The following is a 20575-nucleotide window of genomic DNA, read 5'->3' as shown; positions in this document are numbered from 1 at the left end:
TAGACCCAGAAAGGTCCGAGTCCTGGAGGGGGTTAGTCTTGATTTTTGGAAATTCACCAACCACCCCAGCTGATGCAACACTTCCGTGACCACTAGGAGCTGACTGGAGCAGTGGGCTTCTGTTTTTCCTATTATCAAGAAGTCGTCTAAATATGGCACGATCACTACATTCTTGATCCGTAGGAAGGCTGTCACTTCTGCTATTAGTTTCGTAAATATTCTCGGGGCAATGCAGAGGCCAAAGGGTAGGGCAGCAAACTGAAAATGCCTCAGCTTCCCCTGAATAAACAGGGCTACTCTCAGATACTTCTGATACTCTGGATGGATTGGGACGTGATGATATGCGTCCTTCAAGTCTATTACAGCCATAAAGCAGTTGCGATGTAAGAGCTTCACTGCCGAGCTTACTGACTCCATCTTTAAAGTCTGGTTTTCTACTACTTGGTTCAGACTCCTGAGGTTGATGATGGTCCTTAAGGACCCGTTTGTTTTTTTTTATCATGAATAGTGGGGAATAGAACCCCTTCCCTCTCTGTGGTGCTGGTACTTTGAGAAGGACCTGCTTTCCTACTAACTCTAACACTTGTTTCCAGGGGTAACTGTTCTTCCTGGACCTTTCGTAGGGGGGTAACCACAAAAGGTCCGCCAGGGGGTCTGGCTGAACCGGATCTTCAGGCCCCCACTGATAATTTTCAGAATCCAGGGGTTTGTTGTTATCGCGTCCCAAGCTGGAAGAAAGTGGGAAAGCCTTCCACCCACTTCCAGCCTGGCGTCATTGGGAGGATCTCTTCAAACTCAAGGATGGTCCTCCAAACATGTAGCCCGACTCTTTTTTGGACTTGGCTTCCCATCTCCTTTTGTCTCCCGGAGGACGACCCCGGTTAAATTTCCTCCTCCGAAAACTAAGTTTTCTTGGTTCCCCCGAAAATCCCAGGAACCCTTTGCTTTTATCGCCTGCTTTTTCTAACAGGTCTTCTAACTTTTGGCCAAACAGGAGTCTACCGTCACACGGGAGGGAGCACAGCTTCTGTTTCGAAGGTAGGTCGCCTGGGCAACCTTTGAGCCACAAGGCCCGCCTGGCTGCGTTGGATAGTCCCACTGCCCTAGCTGACAGTCTGACCGAGTCTGCTGAAGAGTCGGCCAGGAAGGCCGATGCTGTTTGTATTAGAGGTAGATCCGCAAGTATTGCCTGTCTGGAGACCTTTTTATCTTTAAGCTGGTCTTCCAGCTGTTGGAGCCACACCATCAAGGACCTCACCACACAGGTGCTAGCCACCGCTAGTTTTAGGCCGCCTGCCGCCGCCTCCCACGTGTGGCGCAGGAAGGAGTCAGCTCTTTTATCCAGGGCATCTTTTAGGAAGCCAGAGTCCTCCAACGGCAGGGAAGATCTTTTCGATGACCTTGCCACAGTCCCGTCCACCTTGGGGATCTTATCCCAAGGTTCTGCATCCTTCTCTTCGAAGGGGTACCTTCTTTTGGAGAAGGAGGGTAAAGCCCCTGATCTCTCTGGTCTCCTCCACTCCCGGTCAATGAGGCCCTGAATCTTACTGTTAACCGGAAATGAGCGTCTTTTTCTCTCCCAAGCCCGCAAACATGATGTCCTCCCGGGATTTAGATGCTCTCTCTTCCTCCAGACCCATGGTTGATCTTACTGCCCTAACCAGTCTGTCTGTGTTCTCAATGGGGAAGCAGGGTCTACCGTCCCCCGATGAGGAAGAGGACGATGAATCCCACTGCTCCTCGGAATGGGAGGAATCAGAGACGGAGGAAACCTCTCTACGGGGTCTTCTCTTCCCTCTAAGGAACCCTTTCAGGGACCCCTGAACTTCTGCATGTACTATGGACTTTAAATTTGCAGCAAAATCCCGGGAATTCTCAGCTATGGTTTTGGTCACACAGCCCTGGCAAAGTGGTTTCTGCCACTCTACTGAGAGAGAAGCTTGGCAAAGAGCACACATTCTATTCTTTTGCTTGGCACTACTCTTCTTGGGCTCCTAAAAAAGGAAGCACATAAGAGACTTTCAGTTACTAACCAGTGACATTCACGAAGCTCACTCACCCCCGGAGGTCACAAACTGGTACCGGATTCGGAGGCTGCCGCGGAACTGATGATTCCATTCTGGATGGTCCTGAGTAGAGATGAGCGGTGTTCGACTAGAACTGTTCGCCAATCTCAAATTCGAGCTGTTTTGGGCGGTGTTCGAGTTGTTCGACGAACCCGAACGATTTGCAAAAAATTCGGCTGTTCGAGGTTATGTTCGATAACTGTTCGTGCACCAAAAGCGTGTCCTGCATGTCTGGCGCTATTTAGAGCACCAATCATGCAGGGATTGTCTGCCACTCACTGTAATGCCACAGCCATGGTGGTTGTGGCATTACAGTGATTGCCCAAATCGATGGGAACAGTGCTCACAGTGAAACATGAAAAGCCGTCAATTCAGCAGCGGCATACACCGGTACCCGACAATTTAGAACCGAAAGAATAGAGCTTCACACATAGATTAGATAGATAGAAACATGTCAGTCACACATATAAGAAGCACAGTGACAGTGTTGCTTACTGTACTTGTCATTTAGTGTAAAGGATTTATCAAAAAAAATAGTGTTTTCATGCACCGTCTCTTTAAAAAAGCCGGCCTGCAATTCAGCATCTGTACCAGACAATTTATAACAGACAGAATAGAGCTTCACACATAGATTAGATAGATAGAAACATGTCAGTCACATATATATGAAGTACAGTGACAGTGTTGATTACTGTACTTGTCATTTAGTGTTAAAATAAAGGATTTATTTGAAAAAAAATTGGCGTGGGGTTCCCCTTAATTTTAGGCTCTAGCGGAGGTTAACCAGACGGCTGGGGCAGATGTTTGAAGCCTGGGAAGGGGGTAATACCCACGGAGCTTCCCAGGCTACTAATATCAGCCCCCAGCGGAATACCTAGCCTTTACTAGCTATTAAAATGGGGGACCCCCCAAAAAAATGACGTGGGGTCCCCCCTATTTTAATAGCTAGCAAAGGCTAGGCAGACAGCTGGGGGCTGATATTAATAGCCCAGGAAGGGTGCCATGAATATTGGCCCCCTCCCAGGCTAGAAACACCAGCCGTCAGCCGCCCCAGAAATGGCGCATCCTTAGGATGCGCCAATTCTGGCACTTAGCCTCGCTCTTCCCACTGCCCAGGTGCGGTGGCAGGGGGTAATAGGGTTGGGGTTGATGTCAGCTTATAATGCCAGCTGACATCAAGCCCAGGTTAGTAATGGAGAGGCGTCTATAAGACACCCCCATTACTAACCCCATAGTCAAAGTTAAAAGAAAACACAAACACCCAGAATAAAAGTCCTTTAATTGAAATAAAGACACATTCCTTTATTGTTCTAAATTAAACCATACTTACCATCACGCCCATTCCAGCTGAAGCCATCGATCTCCTGCAATAAAAGAAAAATAATAAAGCAACCTCATCCTTACCTTTCCATGGTTCCCACGACAGCTTCAGCTCTGCTACATCGAGATAACAGGCTGGACCGCAGCAGAACGCTGGCATCCAGCCTGTCATCCCGCAGACACTGAGAAGCGCAGGCATGCTTGCGCTCTGCAGTGTCTGGCTGTGACGGCATCCAGATGAGCCGAGGTCATGTCCAATGAACTCTGCGCACCTCATGCACATGAACTTGTCTCATCTTTATGCCGTCACAGCCAGACACTGAGGAGCGCAAGCATGCCTGCGCTTCTCAGTGTCCGCGGGATGACAGGCTGGATGGCAGCGTTCTGCTGCGGTCCAGCCTGTCATCTCGATGTAGCAGAGCTGAAGCTGTCGTGGGAACCATGGAAAGGTAAGGATGAGGTTGCTTAATTATTTTACTTTTATTGCAGAAGACATTGGCTTCAGCTGGAATGGGCGTGACGGTAAGTATGGTTTAATTTAGAACAATAAAGAATTGTGTGTTTATTTCAATTAAAGGACTTTATTCTGGGTGTTGTGTTTTTTTAAATACTTTACTAGAAATTCATGGTGGTCATGTCGAATATTGGCGTGACCCCATGAATTTCGGGCTTAGGTCCAGCTGATAATGCCAAGCTGGCCTTAACCCCTTTATTACCCAGTGAGCCACCGCACCAGGACCCTGGATGAGTTGGGTACAGCGCCAGAAGATGGCGCTTCTATGAACGCGCCATTTTCTGGGGCGGCTGCGGACTGCAATTTGCAGCGGGTGGGGCCCAGAAAGCTTGGGCCTCCCTGCGCTGCGGATTCCAGCTCCCAGCTGCCTAGTTGTACCTGGCTGGGCACAAAAATAGGGCGAAGCCCCACGCATTTTTTTTTTTTAAATTATTTCATGAAATTCATGGAATAATTAAGAAAAAAAGGGCTTCCCTATATTGTTGTGTCTGGCCAGGTACAAATAGGCAGCTGGTGGTTGGGGGCAGCCCGTTCCTGCCTGCTGTACCTGACTGGACACAAATATAGGGCGAAGCCCCACGTCAATTTTTTTTAAATTATTTCAGGAAATTCATGAAATAATGAAAAAAAAATTGATGTGGGGCTTCGCCCTATATTTGTGTCCAGTCAGGTACAGCAGGCAGGAACGGGCTGCTCCCAACCACCAGCTGCCTATTTGTATCTAGCCGGACACAACAATATAGGGAAGCCCTTTTTTTCTTAATTATTCCATGAATTTCATGAATTTAAAAAAAAAAATATGTGGAGCTTCGCCCTATTTTTGTGTCCAGCCAGGTACAACTAGGCAGCTGGGGGATGGAATCTGCAGCGCAGGGAGGCCCAAGCTTTCTGGGCCCCACCCGCTGCAAATTGCAGTCCGCAGCCGCCCCGGAAAATGGCGCGTTCATAGAAGCGCCATCTTCTGGCGCTGTACCCAACTCATCCAGGGCCCTGGTGCGGTGGCTCACTGGGTAATAAAGGGGTTAAGGCCAGCTTGGCATTATCAGCTGGCCCTAAGCCCGAAATTCATGGGGTCACGCCAATATTAGACATGACCACCATGAATTTCTAGTAAAGTATTTAAAAAAAACACAACACCCAGAAAAAAGTCCTTTAATTGAAATAAACACACAATTCTTTATTGTTCTAAATTAAACCATACTTACCGTCATGCCCATTCCAGCTGAAGCCAATGATCTCCTGCAATAAAAGTAAAATAATAAAGCAACATCATCCTTACCTTTCCATGGCTCCCACGACAGCTTCAGCTCTGCTACATCGAGATGACAGGCTGGAACGCAGCAGAACGCTGCCATCCAGCCGGTCATCCCGCAGACACTGAGAAGCGCAGGCTTGCTTGCGCTACTCAGTGTCTGGCTGTGACGGCATCCAGATGAGCCGAGGTCATGTCCAATGAACTCGGCGCACCTCATGCACGTCACTGACAGCGTGGGAAAATTCTCACGCTGAAGCGCTGAGTGCAGGAGAATTTTCCCACGCTGTCAGTGACGTACATGAGGTGAGCAGAGTTCATTGTCGGCTCATCTGGATGCAGTCACAGTCAGACACTGAGGAGCGCAAGCATGCCTGCGCTTCTCAGTGTCTGCGGGATGACAGGCTGGATGGCAGCGTTCTGCAGGTCCAGCCTGTTATCTCGATGTAGCAGAGCTGAAGCTGTCGTGGGAACCATGGAAAGGTAAGGATGAGGTTGCTTTATTATTTTTCTTTTATTGCAGGAGATAGTTGGCTTCAGCTGGAATGGGCGTGATGGTAAGTATGGTTTAATTTAGAACAATAAAGAATTGTGTGTTTATTTCAATTAAAGGACTTTATTCTGGGTGTTTGTGTTTTTTTTAACTTTGACTATGGGGTTAGTAATGGGGGTGTCTTATAGACGCCTCTCCATTACTAACCTGGGCTTGATGTCAGCTGGCATTATAAGCTGACATCAACCCCAACCCTATTACCCCCTGCCACCGCACCAGGGCAGCGTGGAAGAGCGAGGCTAAGTGCCAGAATTGGCGCATCCATAGGATGCGCCATTTCTGGGGCGGCTGACGGCTGGTGTTTCTAGCCTGGGAGGGGGCCAATATTCATGGCTCCCTTCCTGGGCTATTAATATCAGCCCCCAGCTGTCTGCCTAGCCTTTGCTAACTATTAAATTAGGGGGGACCCCACGTCATTTTTTTGGGGGTGTCCTCCATTTTAATAGCTAGTAAAGGCTAGGTATTCAGCTGGGGGCTGATATTAGTAGCCTGGGAAGCTCCGTGGGTATTACCCCCTTCCCAGGCTTCAAACATCTGCCCCAGCTGTCTGCTTAACCTCCGCTAGAGACTAAAATTACGGGGAACCCCACGCCAATTTTTTTTAATAAATCCTTTATTTTAATACTAAATGACAAGTACAGTAACCAACACTATCACTGTACTTATTATATATGTGACTGACATGTTTCTATCTATCTAATCTATGTGTGAAGCTCTATTCTGTCTGTTATAAATTGTCGGGTACAGATGCTGAATTGCCGGCCGGCTTTTTTAAAGAGACGGTGCATGAAAACACTATTATTTTTTTTAATAAATCCTTTACACTAAATGACAAGTACAGTAAGCAACACTGTCACTGTACTTCATATATATGTGACTGACATGTTTCTATCTATCTAATCTATGTGTGATGCTCTATTCCTTCATGTCTAAATTGTCGGGTACCGGTGTATGCCGCTGCTGAATTGCCGGCCGGCTTTTTTAAAGAAAGCGTCTTCTGAGCAGTTTGTCAGCTTTTGGACACCTTTGAAGGTGTTTTCTATGTGTTCCTATGTGTTTTTGTTTGCCTGCCATTGGTTTTAACGGTGTTCGACGGTGTTCGACGAACAGTTCCTCGAACATCCCGGTGTTCGACGAACCGAACCCGAACACTACGGGGGTGGCTCAACACTAGTCCTGAGGCACTTGAAGCCTTACTCCTGTGGCTGCCACTACGATTACTCGAGTGGCTGTCTGTATGCGATGCATCCCTCTGCTTTTTCTGTTGCTGAGGGGGGGGGGGGGTGGTAAGCTGCTGCTCCTGGCTATCCGGATCAGCCACGTTTCAGAAGCGCACCACGCTTCCAGGATAGCTCCCCCCCTTAAAAATAGGGCCATCCAGCCTCCTCCGGTCTGTGGGCCCTCCCTCTTCCTCAGGTCGGAGCTCCGTTGAAAAAAAATGGCCTGGAACGCTCCGATGGGCGCCGCCATCTTGGATCGGCGCCGCCTCCTGATGTCACCCAGCGCGCCGCTCCCAGCGTGCCCTGCGCAGTGACGTCTGGCGCGTCACACCCGGAAGCATTCCACACTGCAGGGGGAGGATGGCGCCGCGGTCGGCGCAGAGACCCCAGGGGAAGCTGCGGACGGCGCTTCTGGGATACTGAACCCGGTGCACAGGCCAGTGCCCGCTCTTCCACACTGGGACAGCCCCAGGTAAGTCTTCTTTCTTCCAGACAGGTTCCCCATCAAGGACAGGAAACCAACTGAAGCAAGGGAGAGGTGCCGCCCTTTTATTTCAGACGGTTTCCTGTCCTTGGTGGGGCGGATCCTCTCTCAAGGTGTGCTGTCATGGGGGAGGGGAAAAAGGGGTATACATAAACAAGTAAAATAATCTTAAACAATACAGGTTACCAACTGGTACAGGAGGAGAGAGGACCCTTCCTGCGAGGGCTCAGTGTCTCTCCATGTGCCTTTCTGGGAAATATCAGCCTAGGATTCCACAGACTTAAACCATCTCTCCTTTTTAGCTATATGTAATTTCATAAATAATGCCTTCTATATAACTGTATTTAGAAATTGCCAACTGGACAGGACAAGAGTTGGACAGCAGGAACATAACAGTAAATTATATAGAAGGGATTTTTGCAATTTGTAAGAATATTGGAAGAATGCGCTATGGCTTCATTATTTTTAGAAATCTGGCCTTTGAGACCCACACTGATCCTGAGATTTGTTTGTTTCGGTGTTGCATCTCCACCACCGGGGCATAGTTTTAACAGCGTGCAGAGAACTGCTGGCAGCCTTGTCAAAAGGTTTTTTTTCCCTCTCTCTACTTTAAAAAGAAGATTACCGTCAGTGTACCCAGAGTTAGGCAAGAAAATTTAAATAAAATTCTGTTCTCATATCACCAGTGTCACATTTCCACACTTGTTGCTGTGACCCCTACAGGGAAAACATTTTTGGACTGGCGCCGGTCTGGGAGTTAAGTATAGGATTTTTCTCTTACCCCATTGACAACTTTTGAATTGGACAAAAAACCCTTTTAATTTGGGGCTGCACTGCAGTTCACACCACAACTGGGGGACACATGGCTACAGCAGATTTGCATTCCCCTCATCCTCAAGATCAGATTGGGAAAACCCCTTTAATGCTCCAGATTTCTAGTTCTTACCAGATACTGTCTTTTGTTTTTTCAATTTCTACTCCATCCTCATCAAAATAGCGGTCAATAATGAGATTCTCATCTGTATCGTGAGCTGAGGAAAAATTAGTGACGACCCGTGCAGGTATACCCAGGCATCTCAGCACTATAAATTATAAGAACAAAATGGGTTAACTTCTTAGTCAATTGTATAGAAAACCATGTAGACTTAAAGAAGCACTTTTATCAAATAATGATTGCAATATTAGGAGGATAAAAATTGTAATAGTCTGTACTTACAACTGCACATTTTCCCTTCTACCCAGCTAATTCTTCTCTTTACCATTGGGTCTATGACATCACATGATTAAAAACTGACTAGCTGAATCCTTCTAAAGCTATGTAGAAACAGGAGGTCAATTATTCTCAGTGTCATAAGTCACTACAAAAGTCCCTGGCAGGGAGGAAACGGGAGCAGTTGGATCAGGAGTAGAGTTGAGCCATCCCCGTAGTGTTCGGGTTCGGTTCGTCGAACACAGTTAAAACCAATGGCAGGCAAACGAACACAGAAAACACCTTCAAAAGGTGTCCAAAAGCTGACAAACTGCTCAGAAGACATAACTAACACATGGAAAAAGTGACAAGTACATATAGTCATGCAAAAAGAAAAGAGGTGGAGGAGTAAAAGGAGGAGGAGGAGACACAGATAAGCATGTCATGCCCTTCTAAAATCAAGAAAGGCTGGAGTAAAAATCTAAAATCAGCATACCAACACCCAGACGTCGTGACAAGAAGATTAAAAAAAGATATATCTTTAGGTAGAATGGCGGTTCCATTCAGAACACTTTCCTTACAAGATGTAGTGGTATCCCCGTTGGGAGTCGTGCCAAAAACGAAACCCAATACATTCAGACTAATCCACCATTTGTCATATCCAAGGGGCAGGTCAGTAAACAACATCGATGTGGAACCAAGTACAGTAGTATATACTGTACCTCCTTTGACAAGGCAGACTGGTCAAGAAGTTGGGAAGGGGCACCCTAATGGCCAAAACAGACATGGAGGGGGTGTTCCAGTTACTTACTACCTGTGACTCTGAATAGTGTCCGCCTATTGGGCTGCTTCTGGGTAGTAGCATACTATATAGATCACTGTTTGCCCATGGGGTGGTCCAGATCCTGCTCACTATTTGAGGCGCTTAGTTGCTTCCTCGAATGGGTCGTCATGGACGTTTCTAAGGGGGCATATATTATCCATTAGCCCGACGACTTATGCCTGGGCCCAAAAGATTTGCCACAGTGTGCATACACGTGGTAGTCCACCGGTGAGAAAGAGCTGGAGGCAGAGAGGACTCCACAGAGCCGAGGGGTTAGATGGAGAACGGAAGAAGGAAAGAGGGCGAGGGAGGTAAGGGAGTACGATGGAAGGCCGACCTGAGCTCCCCCACGTTCCTCCTGCTGGGCGGGGAACAGCCCTGGGAAGAAAAGGCGCTTGCGCATCCCTTTGGAGGTTATGGGTGCGAGCGGGCAGAGGGACTACGCTCGAGTGCGAAGCCGACATGGCCAAGCCGTTCCTGCCCGAACTGCGGTGGACCCCCGACGGCCAGCCCCCCTCTCCCAATACTGGTGCCTGTCCACTGGTGGGTCGAGACCCCCTGTGCTGGAGGCAGGTCTAAGCTCTGTAATTTCATTGAGTACACTTTAAATCCTTTTACAAGGATCTATTGGAGGGCAAGTCTGGTGCCAGCAGCCGCAGTAATTCCAGCTCCAGTAGCGTCCACTAAAGCTGCTGCAGTTAAAAAGCTTTTATAAGGATCGAGCTCGGCTGTCCACCGCAAGGCATCCTACTGCCAGTCCCAGCCCCTATGCCTTGGGGTGCCTCCTGATGCTCTTCACTGAGTATCCCGTGGTCCCGAAGCATTTCCTTTGAAAAAATTAAGTGTCCAAACTACAGGTGGTGTAGCTTGCTTAACAGCCGGGATAATCCGCTGACTAGCAGACACTGCTACTATCACAAAATGATTGGCTGGTTTAGATGCAGTAAAAAAAAATGTAGATACACAGGTGGTGTAGCTTGGTTCAGATGGGCTACTACAATGACTAAGACACTGCTACAGGCCCAAAAGGATTAGCTTAGCTACATTTAGCCAAATGCTGTGAAAAACACTTGCACAGCACTGGCACAGACCTGCCTGGCAAAAAGTGCTATGAACTGCTGTAACCTAGCCCTCAAAAGGGCTGCAATTACAACTAGTACCTACTCCCTAAACCTCTCTCTCTATTTAACAGCAAATTTGCTCCCAATTCACAGTTATACTGTATAGCGCCCACAGCAGCAGCGATGCCATCTAACACTCAGCTGCAGCAGTGAGAAAATGATGGAGACAGGGAAAATGGCTGGGTGCTATAGGGCAAGGACATGTGACATACACAGCCAATGACACATGCCCTTGCTTGTGTGACAAAAAAGCACTGTGCTGCGTGTGTGCGCTGCAGATAGGCTGACAGACTGCACCGCCCCACTGTAAATGCGGGAAAGAAAAAAAAAAAAAAAAAAATGGAGATCGCCATTATTTCTGCAGAGATCCATCCCCTGCCCCTCCCCCCACCCCCTCTACACTGAAACTATTACTGTGAAAAAATCCAGTTACGCTTTTGGTGCACGAACAGTTATCGAACAAAACCTCGAACAGCCGAATTTTTTGCAAATCGTTCGGGTTCGTCAAACGACTCGAACACCGCCCAAAACAGCTCGAATTTGAGATTTGCTTACAGTTGAGTCGAACACCACTCATCTCTAATCAGGAGCTGAAGAGGGGAATGATAAATACAGGAAAATAGACTGTTTCTACATAGAGCAGAAAAAAAGATTTAGCTGGGTAGAAAGGCAAAATGAGCAATTGTAATTACACAGCCATATAATAAGAGTTTTGCCAATATTTGCATGTATATTGCAATAATCATAACTATTTTGTATGATCTAACTTCCTCCTGGTGTAAGGGCATAAAAAAAATTACTAAATAGTAATGAGTGAGCACTAAAATGCTAGAGTCCTCGTGTCGAGCAAATCGTAATGCTCGGGTGCTCAACAAGCCCAGCGTAAATCTATTGGAAACTCATGCATTTTTCCTGGCGGCCTCCCTCGGAGGTCGGAAGGTTGCCTAAAAATTAGTCAAAATCAATGGAAGCCATCGTCAAACATGGGAAGAGCATAGGCAAGACCTCTGGAAGCATCTCTGACCACATTGACTCCCAGGTCACTGCTGTGAACAGAGTATTAGACCACTTTTACGGACGCACAATAAAACATACAAAAACAAAGCTAAAGTGGATTTTCCTGGAAAAAAAGGTTAAGAAACATTCTTTCCAGGGTAATTAGATATAGAAGACAAAAATTAAACCAAAAATGCTCCTCTGCACCTTGGGCTATGTTCACATGTAGCATTTTTGATGAAGAATGAAAAAGTGCAAAAAAGGAACGGTGAAAAATACATTCACCAGTAAAATGTCATTTTAACATTTTACTACCTTATCTGGCCATGTGGTGTGTGTGAGACATGATCAGACACATGATCCAACTGATCATACCATCTAGCACCTGTTTTAAAGCAGCCAACAGCGTCAGTAGGAAATATAGTCCGTGCTGAAAAAGAAATCCAATACAATAATCCCTGACCAAATGCCTGTAAGGTGGCATCCCAACTGCTATAGGTCACCCGTACAAGAATCTCAGATCAGAGATAATATTGTACAATAAAAAATAAATTTTAACTAGCCCCAAGGAGTTTTCTTTGGACGTGGCAGCAACAACATGAAGGGACGCAAGCAACGCTGCCCGCTTTCATGAATTCGTGAGTAAAGATCACTGTTAAAAAATCCGAAAAATCAGTCAGCAAGTGCATGGAAAGAATCAATCAAGTAATGCAGTGGAAGAGATGTAGTCGACAACAATGAACACTCATCTGATGATAGCTGCATTTACAATAGGGACAGGTGCAAGGTAACAGCAATATCAGTAAGGAATAGAATAGATTTTTAATTTTTCTTATTGCAGCAGTATGCAGTATAAGGCAATAATACCTGGCTGGATTGGTGTAATATGCTATCCATACTGCGATAGCTCAACCGTAAACAAATTTCAGATAAGAGGCAATATTGTAGAATATAGAATCGATTTGAATTGGCCTTCCCATTATTAAGGAGTGTGTCTCCTATACTGTTATTGCGTATGTTATAATACCCCTGGTGGCAACAAAAAACATCGCTGACAAAACGCTAGCGGCCAAGACCTCCAAGGTGTCCAGTTTGGATACCCAATAGTTGTAAAGCACAGTGGAATTACAGAGGACGCTGGTACGGTCGCAAAGATAGTCCTTCAGCATCTTTCAAAACTTTTCCCTCCTTGTCAGAGTAACCCACGCATAAGGGTCTGGGCGCAGGGAGGGTCTGAGAAAACTGTCCCAGTTGTTTGACAGCGTTCCCCTGCCTTTGCTGCATCTAGTTTGTTTCTCCCTCACCTGTACTCCTTGGTTGTCCAAGAAGCAGACCTCTGCCGCCAGTGTTGTCAGATTTGTTTTTTAATAATTATTCAACAAGGGCCATCTGGTACTGCAACATACAACATAGGAGTGGGTCTCCTATACTGTAAAGGCTGCTAAAAATTAGGATGCACTCCAATACCAAATTTGAAGAGACATAGTGGAGGGCCTCATTAAAAAAATGTTCCCATTATAAAGGAGTGGGTCTAAGTGCATGGGCTGAAAAACATTTACCCCTGGTGCTATACATGAACATACAGAATGTTAGAGGTAAGCTTCTAAAAATATTTCCTGCGGCATCAAACACCCTTAAAAAAATAAATAAATAAAATTGTGTGGGTGTTACATAATGATCACCCTGTTGATATGGTGGTGGAAGATGAGGAGAAAGGTGGGTGACAAAATAGACAAAAACCATGACGCATATACCCATGTCTGGGTGTGAAGAGGTGCATGGGAATAGACCCCCCAAAAATAACCACTGTATTTATTTGACTTTATGTTCCACTGCCATCATCCGGTGGTGTCAAGAAGTCTGTCCCAATCTAGCCCTTGTTCATTTTAAGGATAGTCAGACTGTCAGCATTTTCAACTGACAGGCAGATGCGCTTATAAGTTATAATACCCCCGGCGACACTAAAACCCACTGTAACAAAACGCTAGCGGCAGGGCAAGCCAAGACCTCCAAGGTGTAGAGACAGTTCATGCCATGTTTCCAGCTTGGATACTCAATAGTTATAAGGCACTGTTGGCAAGGTACTCCTTTTGCATCTTCCAAAACTTTTCCCTCCTTGTCAGAGTACTCTGTGAATCAGGGCCTGGGCGCTGGGAGGGTCTGAGAAAACTGTGCCAGACCTTTGGCAGTGTTCCCCTGCCTCTGCTGCATAGTATACATGTCTCCCTCACCTGTACTCCTTGGTTGTCCAACAAACCGACATCTGCTGCCAGCGTTTTCAGATGGGAATTTTTTTAATAATTCTTAAACAAGGGCCTTCTGGTACTGCAACATTTTATTAGACCTCTCCGCCACGGGAAAGATAGAGAAAGTCCTCCCTGTAGTGTGTGTCTAGAAGTGTGACCAACCAGTAATTAGTGTTGGCCAAAATGTGTACAACGCGAGGGTCATGGTAAAGGCAGCGGGACAAAGTTAGCCAAGTGTGCCAGACTGCCAATAGCCAAGACTTCCCTGTCCTGACCAAGAGGACGACTGTCCATGCTCTCCTCCTCAGGCCATCCACACTGAACAGACGGTATGACAGTTGTGTGGCTAGTATCGTCTGTAGCACAGGAAACCAGCTCCTGTTCCCCCTCCTCCTTCTCCTTACCCAATCCGCTTGGGATGAAATGAGGCTGGACTGTTAAGCATCACCCTGTATAGTTCTTGCTCCATCTTATAGTGCTCCGCCTGCGAAGCCTCCTCTTTAATTGTGAGCAGTGAGCATTTCAGTAGACAGAAGTGGGATGGTGATGCCAATTATGGAGTCATTGCTGCTCACCATTATGGTGGAGTACTCAAAGTTTTGGAGGATGGCACACATGTCAGACATCCATGCCCACTCATCAGCTCTCATGTGTGGAAGCAGACCTGAACAACAATGGGTGTGTTGAAGCTTGTACTCAACTGCTCTCTGCTGCTCACAAATCCTTCCCAACATATGCAACATTGAGTTCCAATGCGTGGTGACATTGCACACCAGTCAGCGAGCTGGAAACTGTAAACGCTGCTGAAGCACAGTGAGGGCGGCAGAAGCTGTAGCCGACTTTCTGAAATTGGCACACATGCGGTGTACTTTCACAAGCAGCTCAGGCAGATCTAGGTAGGTTTTGATAAATCTCTGAACCATTAGGTTGAGCACATGGGCAAGGCGTGGTACGTGTGCAAGGTTGCCAAGCCTTAGAGCCGCCACCAGGTTCCGGCCATTGTCACACACAACCATGCCTGGCTGTAGGTTCAGCGGTGAGAACCACAGACCTGCCTGCTGTGCTACAGCTTTCAACAACTCTGCAGCGGTGTGCAGTTTGTCACCTAAGCATATTAGCTTCAGCACAGCCTATTGCCGCTTGGCCTAGGCAGTGCTTACAGCTTCCGACTGATGTGATCATTTCGGAGACGGAGGCTGAAGAGGAGGAGGTGATGCAAGAACTGTAGAATGTGGAGGCAGCCCCAATTGACCCAGGGCCCGCACTCCTCGGCGTCCGGAGGACGTGTTCCATCCCAGGGTCTGACTGGGTCCACAATATTAACCTAGTGTGCCATCAGTGAGATGTACCGTACCTGGCCACAAGCACTTGTCCATGTGTCCGTGGTTATGTGGACTTTCCCAGTAGCTGGGTTGGTGAGGGCACGGCTAATGTTCTGGGACACGTGTTGGTGTAAGGCGGGGATGGCACACACACTGGGAGAAATAGTGGTGGCTGGGGACAGAGTACCCAGGGATGGCTGCCGCCATCAGGTTGTGGAAAGATTTCAAGTCCACAAGCCTAAAAGGCAACATTTCCAGTGCAAGCAGTCAAGAAATGTGGCTGTTTAGTATTGTGGACTGTGGGGCATTGGCTGCATATTTGCGCTTGCATTCAAAGGACTGGGGTAGGGACAAAGCTGCGCTGGAACAAGGATGTGGACGTGGTTGCGAGTGTGCAATGACAGGTGCAGAGTGGGAGGCATCTTCACCTGTGCCATGGACAGGGGATTGGCATGCACGCGCAACAGGCAGTGGTGTCACCCGCAGACACCGTTTATGGACCCTGCCATTCAGTCCAACTAGTCGGGTGCTTTGGCATGTGCCTGAGCATGCTGGTGGTCAAGTTGGTAGTTTTGCGGACCCTGCTGATGCTGCAATGGCAGATGCTGCAAATGGCCTTTTTGGGGTTAACTGGACAGTCTTTAAAAAAGCCAGACTCAGGAAGACCTAGCAGCTGGACTGGCAACTTCCCTCTTGGTGTTTTGGGGAACAGTTGCCCGCCTTGTGTCTGGCCACTCCACTGCTTGTTCCTGCCTGTTGTGGTGCTATGGCTCCCTTCCCCTCTGTGCTTCTGTCCTAGCTATGGATGTCACCTTCCCAGGTTGGGTCAGTGACTTCCTCGTCCACCACCTAGTCTTCCACGTACACACCCTGGGCCTCCTCTTGACTTGCAGGCAATTGTGCAATACTGTTGCAAGAGGTGGTTGATGAGACACTTTACCACTGTTGCCTTTGTGGCACCCCAGGGGTCTGGTTTCCACAGTAACAGCAATGTTATGTCTGAGAGCAGGTGGGAGGTCTCTTGGTCAGGAATCCTATGCATGCCACACCTCCTGCCCAGTCCTGGGAGGGGAAGAACTTCCCCTATATAAACCTGGGGCTGAGGCAGGGTTAGTGAGTAGAGAAGAAGTAGAGACAGAGAAGCAGATATAGGAGAAGAACATCAGGAGCTCTGTGGGAGCAGTGCTACAAGGAGTCAGGGGCTGGCAGCTGCAGAGCTCGCCCTGACTGAGAAGTTATCACCGGACCCGGAGTCCGAGGCTGTGGGGACTAACTCCTATCCAGCAGCAGAAACCGACCGGCAGGGGATTGCAGGTCCTCTGGCCCAGAAACCCGAAGGCACGGTCACACGCGTGGGACCAGCACCGCCGTCGTGGAGCGGAAGCTACTAGAAGGCCTCGAGTCACCGGCCATACGGGTGAGCACCACACGGTACACTCAGGGACGTGGGCTACTTATACCCGCCTCTAGCAAGGTAGCCAGAAGAGTATCGTTAGTTTGGGAGGCCTACAACTCTGCCTGGCCAGGGGAGATCCCATCTGCTCAAGGACTGACCAGGCCCCAATCGCTAGCCAGTACTCCGGGAGGGTCTATCGTTGTCACCAGTAAAGACCCTGAACTACACCGTACCGTCTCCGAGTGGTTCCTGCTACCCCCATCATCCACGTCGGCTGCCCTGAGGCCATACCCCTCCCGTTGGGGGTTATACTATCACGCTGCACAATCCTACCACCGGCCTCAGCGGTCTGCCCTGCAGCAGCAGCTCCTTAGCTGTACTCAACGGGTGGCGTAGTCGTCCAACATCTAACGCTAATACAGCGCCACTTAGTCTGACTCCCTGGGCACGGACCGGATCACCGCCACGAGACTACAACCCTCAAGAGATCCGGCTCCGGGTAAGCTCCCGCGTGCGCAACGCAGCGCAACAGGCCCAGGGGCGCGTCACCTTCGTGTGACCATGGCTGCTCAAATATTTGGGCATCGCTACATGCGATCTACTCATGCCCAGCTTCAAGCAGGCTGGGCGACAGGCCTGAATCTATAAATGGAAAAGTGAACAGCTCTTCGGAGTGTCCAAGTGTGGGATCATTTGTCTCCGGGCACTCGGCATGGTTGGAGGAAGCAGGATCAGGGTGAGGAATATGTGGTCCAGACTCACAGCTACTGAGACTGGACAGTGTGGAAGACAGGGTGGTGGTTTTGGCGGCAAACTGACCTGGAAGCATTATCTGCTATCCAAACAACAACCTTTTCATACTGGTCTGGCTGCAAGAGTGATGTTCCGAGGCCCCCTAGAAGTTTGGACAGGAAGGTAGTTCGACATGATGTGGGTGCTTGTTGTGCTCCGTCAGCAGGCACAATTTCAGCTTGTCCACAGCCTCGGCCTGCACCATCCTGTCCACTTCCCCTTCCCTTGCCCATTTTAAATGGAGTAGAATATTTGTCAAGTTCCCAAAAATATCAGGATTACCACTGCAGTAACATAGGATCATATCTGATGATTGACAAGTTTCTCTGCTTCCACACTACAGCAATGAAATTAAAATCAACCAAATTGCTGCCAACAAGCAAATGAAGCAGTCAAAATGTATTATATAGCTTTTCAACAAAATCAGGATTAAGAGCAAAAATATCATTAGGCATTATATCTAGGGCTATCGCCATGATGTAATTTTACATCATTAGTAATGAACACCTTCCCAATCATGATGTAAACTTGCGTCAAAAGGTAGTGAAGGGGTTAATATTTCTGCTGCTTTTGAGAGTTTCCTTATAAATTGGCAGGGACTTTTCAGCCCCTTATTCAGTCAATCTTGTAAAAGCTGGGTGGGCAACACTTGGCCAAGGGATTCACTATAGATCATGCCAGAAATACTCTCAGTAAATTATAGTGCAGATTGTTTTTTTGGAGTTGTCCAAAATGTGGGTAATTTTAAACAGCCCTTTAGGGATTTAAGGCCAACATATGAAACACTGGTCTAAAGGCCCCGTCACACTAAGCGATGCAGCAGCGATCCCGACAACGATACGACCTGTCAGGGATCGTTGCTGCATCGCCAATACATCGCTGGTGAGCTGTCAAACAGGCAGGCTCACCAGCGATCAGGGGAGCAGCGATATCGTGGAAAGAATTGTTCCACGATGTCCTGCTCCCGTTACCAGCCTGCTGCTTAAGCAGGAGCAGGCTGGTAACTATGGTAAACATCGGGTTACTAAGTGCGCGTGTGCCCCTAGTAACCCACTGTTTACCATGGATACCACTCTGCTACGGTGCACGGCAGCCTCCGCGCACATTAGCAGAGTGGTATCCATGGTAAACAGCGGGTTACTAAGTGCGCGCGTGCCCCTAGTAAACCGATATTTACCATGGTTACCAGCCAGATCGTTGGTCCCGCTGGTCACACACAGCGATGTGTGCTGGCCAGCGGGGGGCCAACGACCAAAAAATGGTCCAGGACACTTTGCAGCGATCAGTGACCTCACAGCAGGGGCCTGATCATTGCAAAGTGTCACACATAGCGACATCGCTGGTGAGGTCGCTGGTGAGTCACCAAAACCGTGACTCCGCAGCGATCTCGCTAGCGATATCGCTATGTGAGACGGGGGCTTTAGACATGTTCTGGTATCTTTAAACAAAAAAACTCAAGCTGTATAGGCCAAACTTAAAACTTGGCCTATACAGCTTGAGTTTTTTTGTTTGTTTAAAATTACTCTGGGAGTGATCACCTTAACCTTATTGAGCTATGTTCTGGTATCTGCAGATCAGTGAGAAGTTTAAGATTAATGGCTGTTCCAGCAGTAACATTGAGCACATGCTTGACCACTGCTCCATTCATTGTTTATGCGATAGCCAGAGAGCCATTTATAGCATTCGGCAGTCCTACAGGCTACAGAGAATGGATTAAGCGTCGGACTGCAACACAATCTAATGTAGATAAATGTACCCCATTCTGGCTATCAGTGGGGTTCCCAGGATGCACCCTGATCTAGAAATCACTTATCCTGCTCACAAATTTTGAACCTAACAGAGTTACATGTTGGGAGGATTTCCTGAGGAGTAGTATAAACAATGTATTTTACAGACCTGTACAGAGAACTCCAGCAAATACCCAACATTGCCCAAAATGGACAGGTCCTTCATCCATCCACTGGCGGAGGATGTCAGCACTTCCATTCCATTTCGTTGGTCTCACTCCTCTGGAATAATCCCCGCTCCAGTTTCCCACAAGTACTCCATGGTCATCATCTCTATTAACCTTAAAATAATATGTATAAGAGTTACACTGAGCAAGTAAACAAGTACAGAAGTAATCTCCAGGTCTCATTCATGTGCAGTCTATTACATGATAGGGGTGCGGTTATGTAGGATGAGCACACACAGAATTTTTGGTACAACTTTGATATGCACAAAAATTTTGGAGTTTTGGCGTTTTCATACCAGTTTTGCCAAATTGGGCAGGACTGGGTAGATCTTGGGTGTGACATTCATGAGGAGCTGTGTCATTCCTTATGCCATGTTTAGATAACTAGAAGGTTTTCAGGCATATAGCACAAGTTGTGTGAGCCAACTACATACACATTAAAGAGAACCTGTCACCATGTCAAAAAATGCCTAATTTTTCCTTCTGTTTAGCTGCCGCAAGTAATCAATTGTCTGCTTTAAATTTTAAAATCACAACATGGTTCCAGAAATATGAGCTTTCATTTACTGCCAATTTTCATGGTCTGTACCAAGGAGGCGTTGCTCAGTGGATAATCATGGAGAGCTTTCTATACATACGCCACTGAAAGAATCTTATGAACCACGCCCTCTTGGTAAACACGATAAAAATTAGCACCAAATCAAAAATAAACAAACAAAAAAAAAAACACTCTGGAATTTAATGGATGTGACTCGCCCCCTGGGCCGTGGGGCACTCGGAACTGGGCTTCAGTGTGATGATGGGGGTAGTAGTGGCAACCTGGTCCCGTGGCTCAGGGTGGTCAGACCAAATGCTGTGGCAGTGTATTTGTAGGTTTTGAATGTCCGACTATGCCACCCGTGGATTGCAGTCAGGGAGGACCTCCGCTGCAAGGCAGACCGTTGAGGCTGATGTAGATATGCATGATAGCCCATGTCCCTGAGTTGGCAGTGTACTACACCTGTATGGCTTGCGACTCGGGCCTTAGCTACCTGTTGCTTCTCCGTGCTGTTCCGGTCCCTCTGTGTGGCGGAGCCTCCAGGCTTCTCAGGCCAAGGAACCAACCCGTGAGGGATTTCAGGTCATCTGCTGCCGGGCTTGCAACCCTGACAGCCTCGGACCCCAGTGTCCGGTTGTGTAATTCTCTCTCAGCCAGGACCGGCTCTCGTCGCCTCTGTCCCTGGCTTGCTTTTCCTCCTCTGCCTCCTGGACTCCTCAGCTGCTGCTGACCTGTGCCTCTCCTCTGGGAACCCTTCTGCATGCTTCAGAAGTGGGTCCGGCCTCTCTA

General features: G+C 47.8%; 1 protein-coding gene across 1 annotated transcript in view; it reads right to left on the bottom strand.

Moving 5' to 3' along the window:
- The window catches only part of LOC141272798 (protein-glutamine gamma-glutamyltransferase E-like), a 64050-nt gene that overhangs the window by 27554 nt on the left and 15921 nt on the right, over positions 1-20575 (bottom strand). Inside the window, exons 6-7 of the mRNA XM_073683865.1 lie at positions 19191-19362; positions 8356-8491 (exon numbers count right to left, since the gene is read on the bottom strand). Of these exons, the coding sequence (XP_073539966.1) occupies positions 8356-8491; positions 19191-19362 (308 nt within the window). The remainder of the gene's footprint in view (positions 1-8355; positions 8492-19190; positions 19363-20575) is intronic.

The sequence above is a fragment of the Phyllobates terribilis genome, unplaced genomic scaffold, assembly GCF_046119375.1.
Source record: "Phyllobates terribilis strain yellow unplaced genomic scaffold, ASM4611937v1 Scaffold_5__5_contigs__length_657084704, whole genome shotgun sequence".
In the NCBI taxonomy this organism is placed as follows: domain Eukaryota; kingdom Metazoa; phylum Chordata; class Amphibia; order Anura; family Dendrobatidae; genus Phyllobates; species Phyllobates terribilis.
This window is presented reverse-complemented; position numbering and strand designations above follow the sequence as displayed.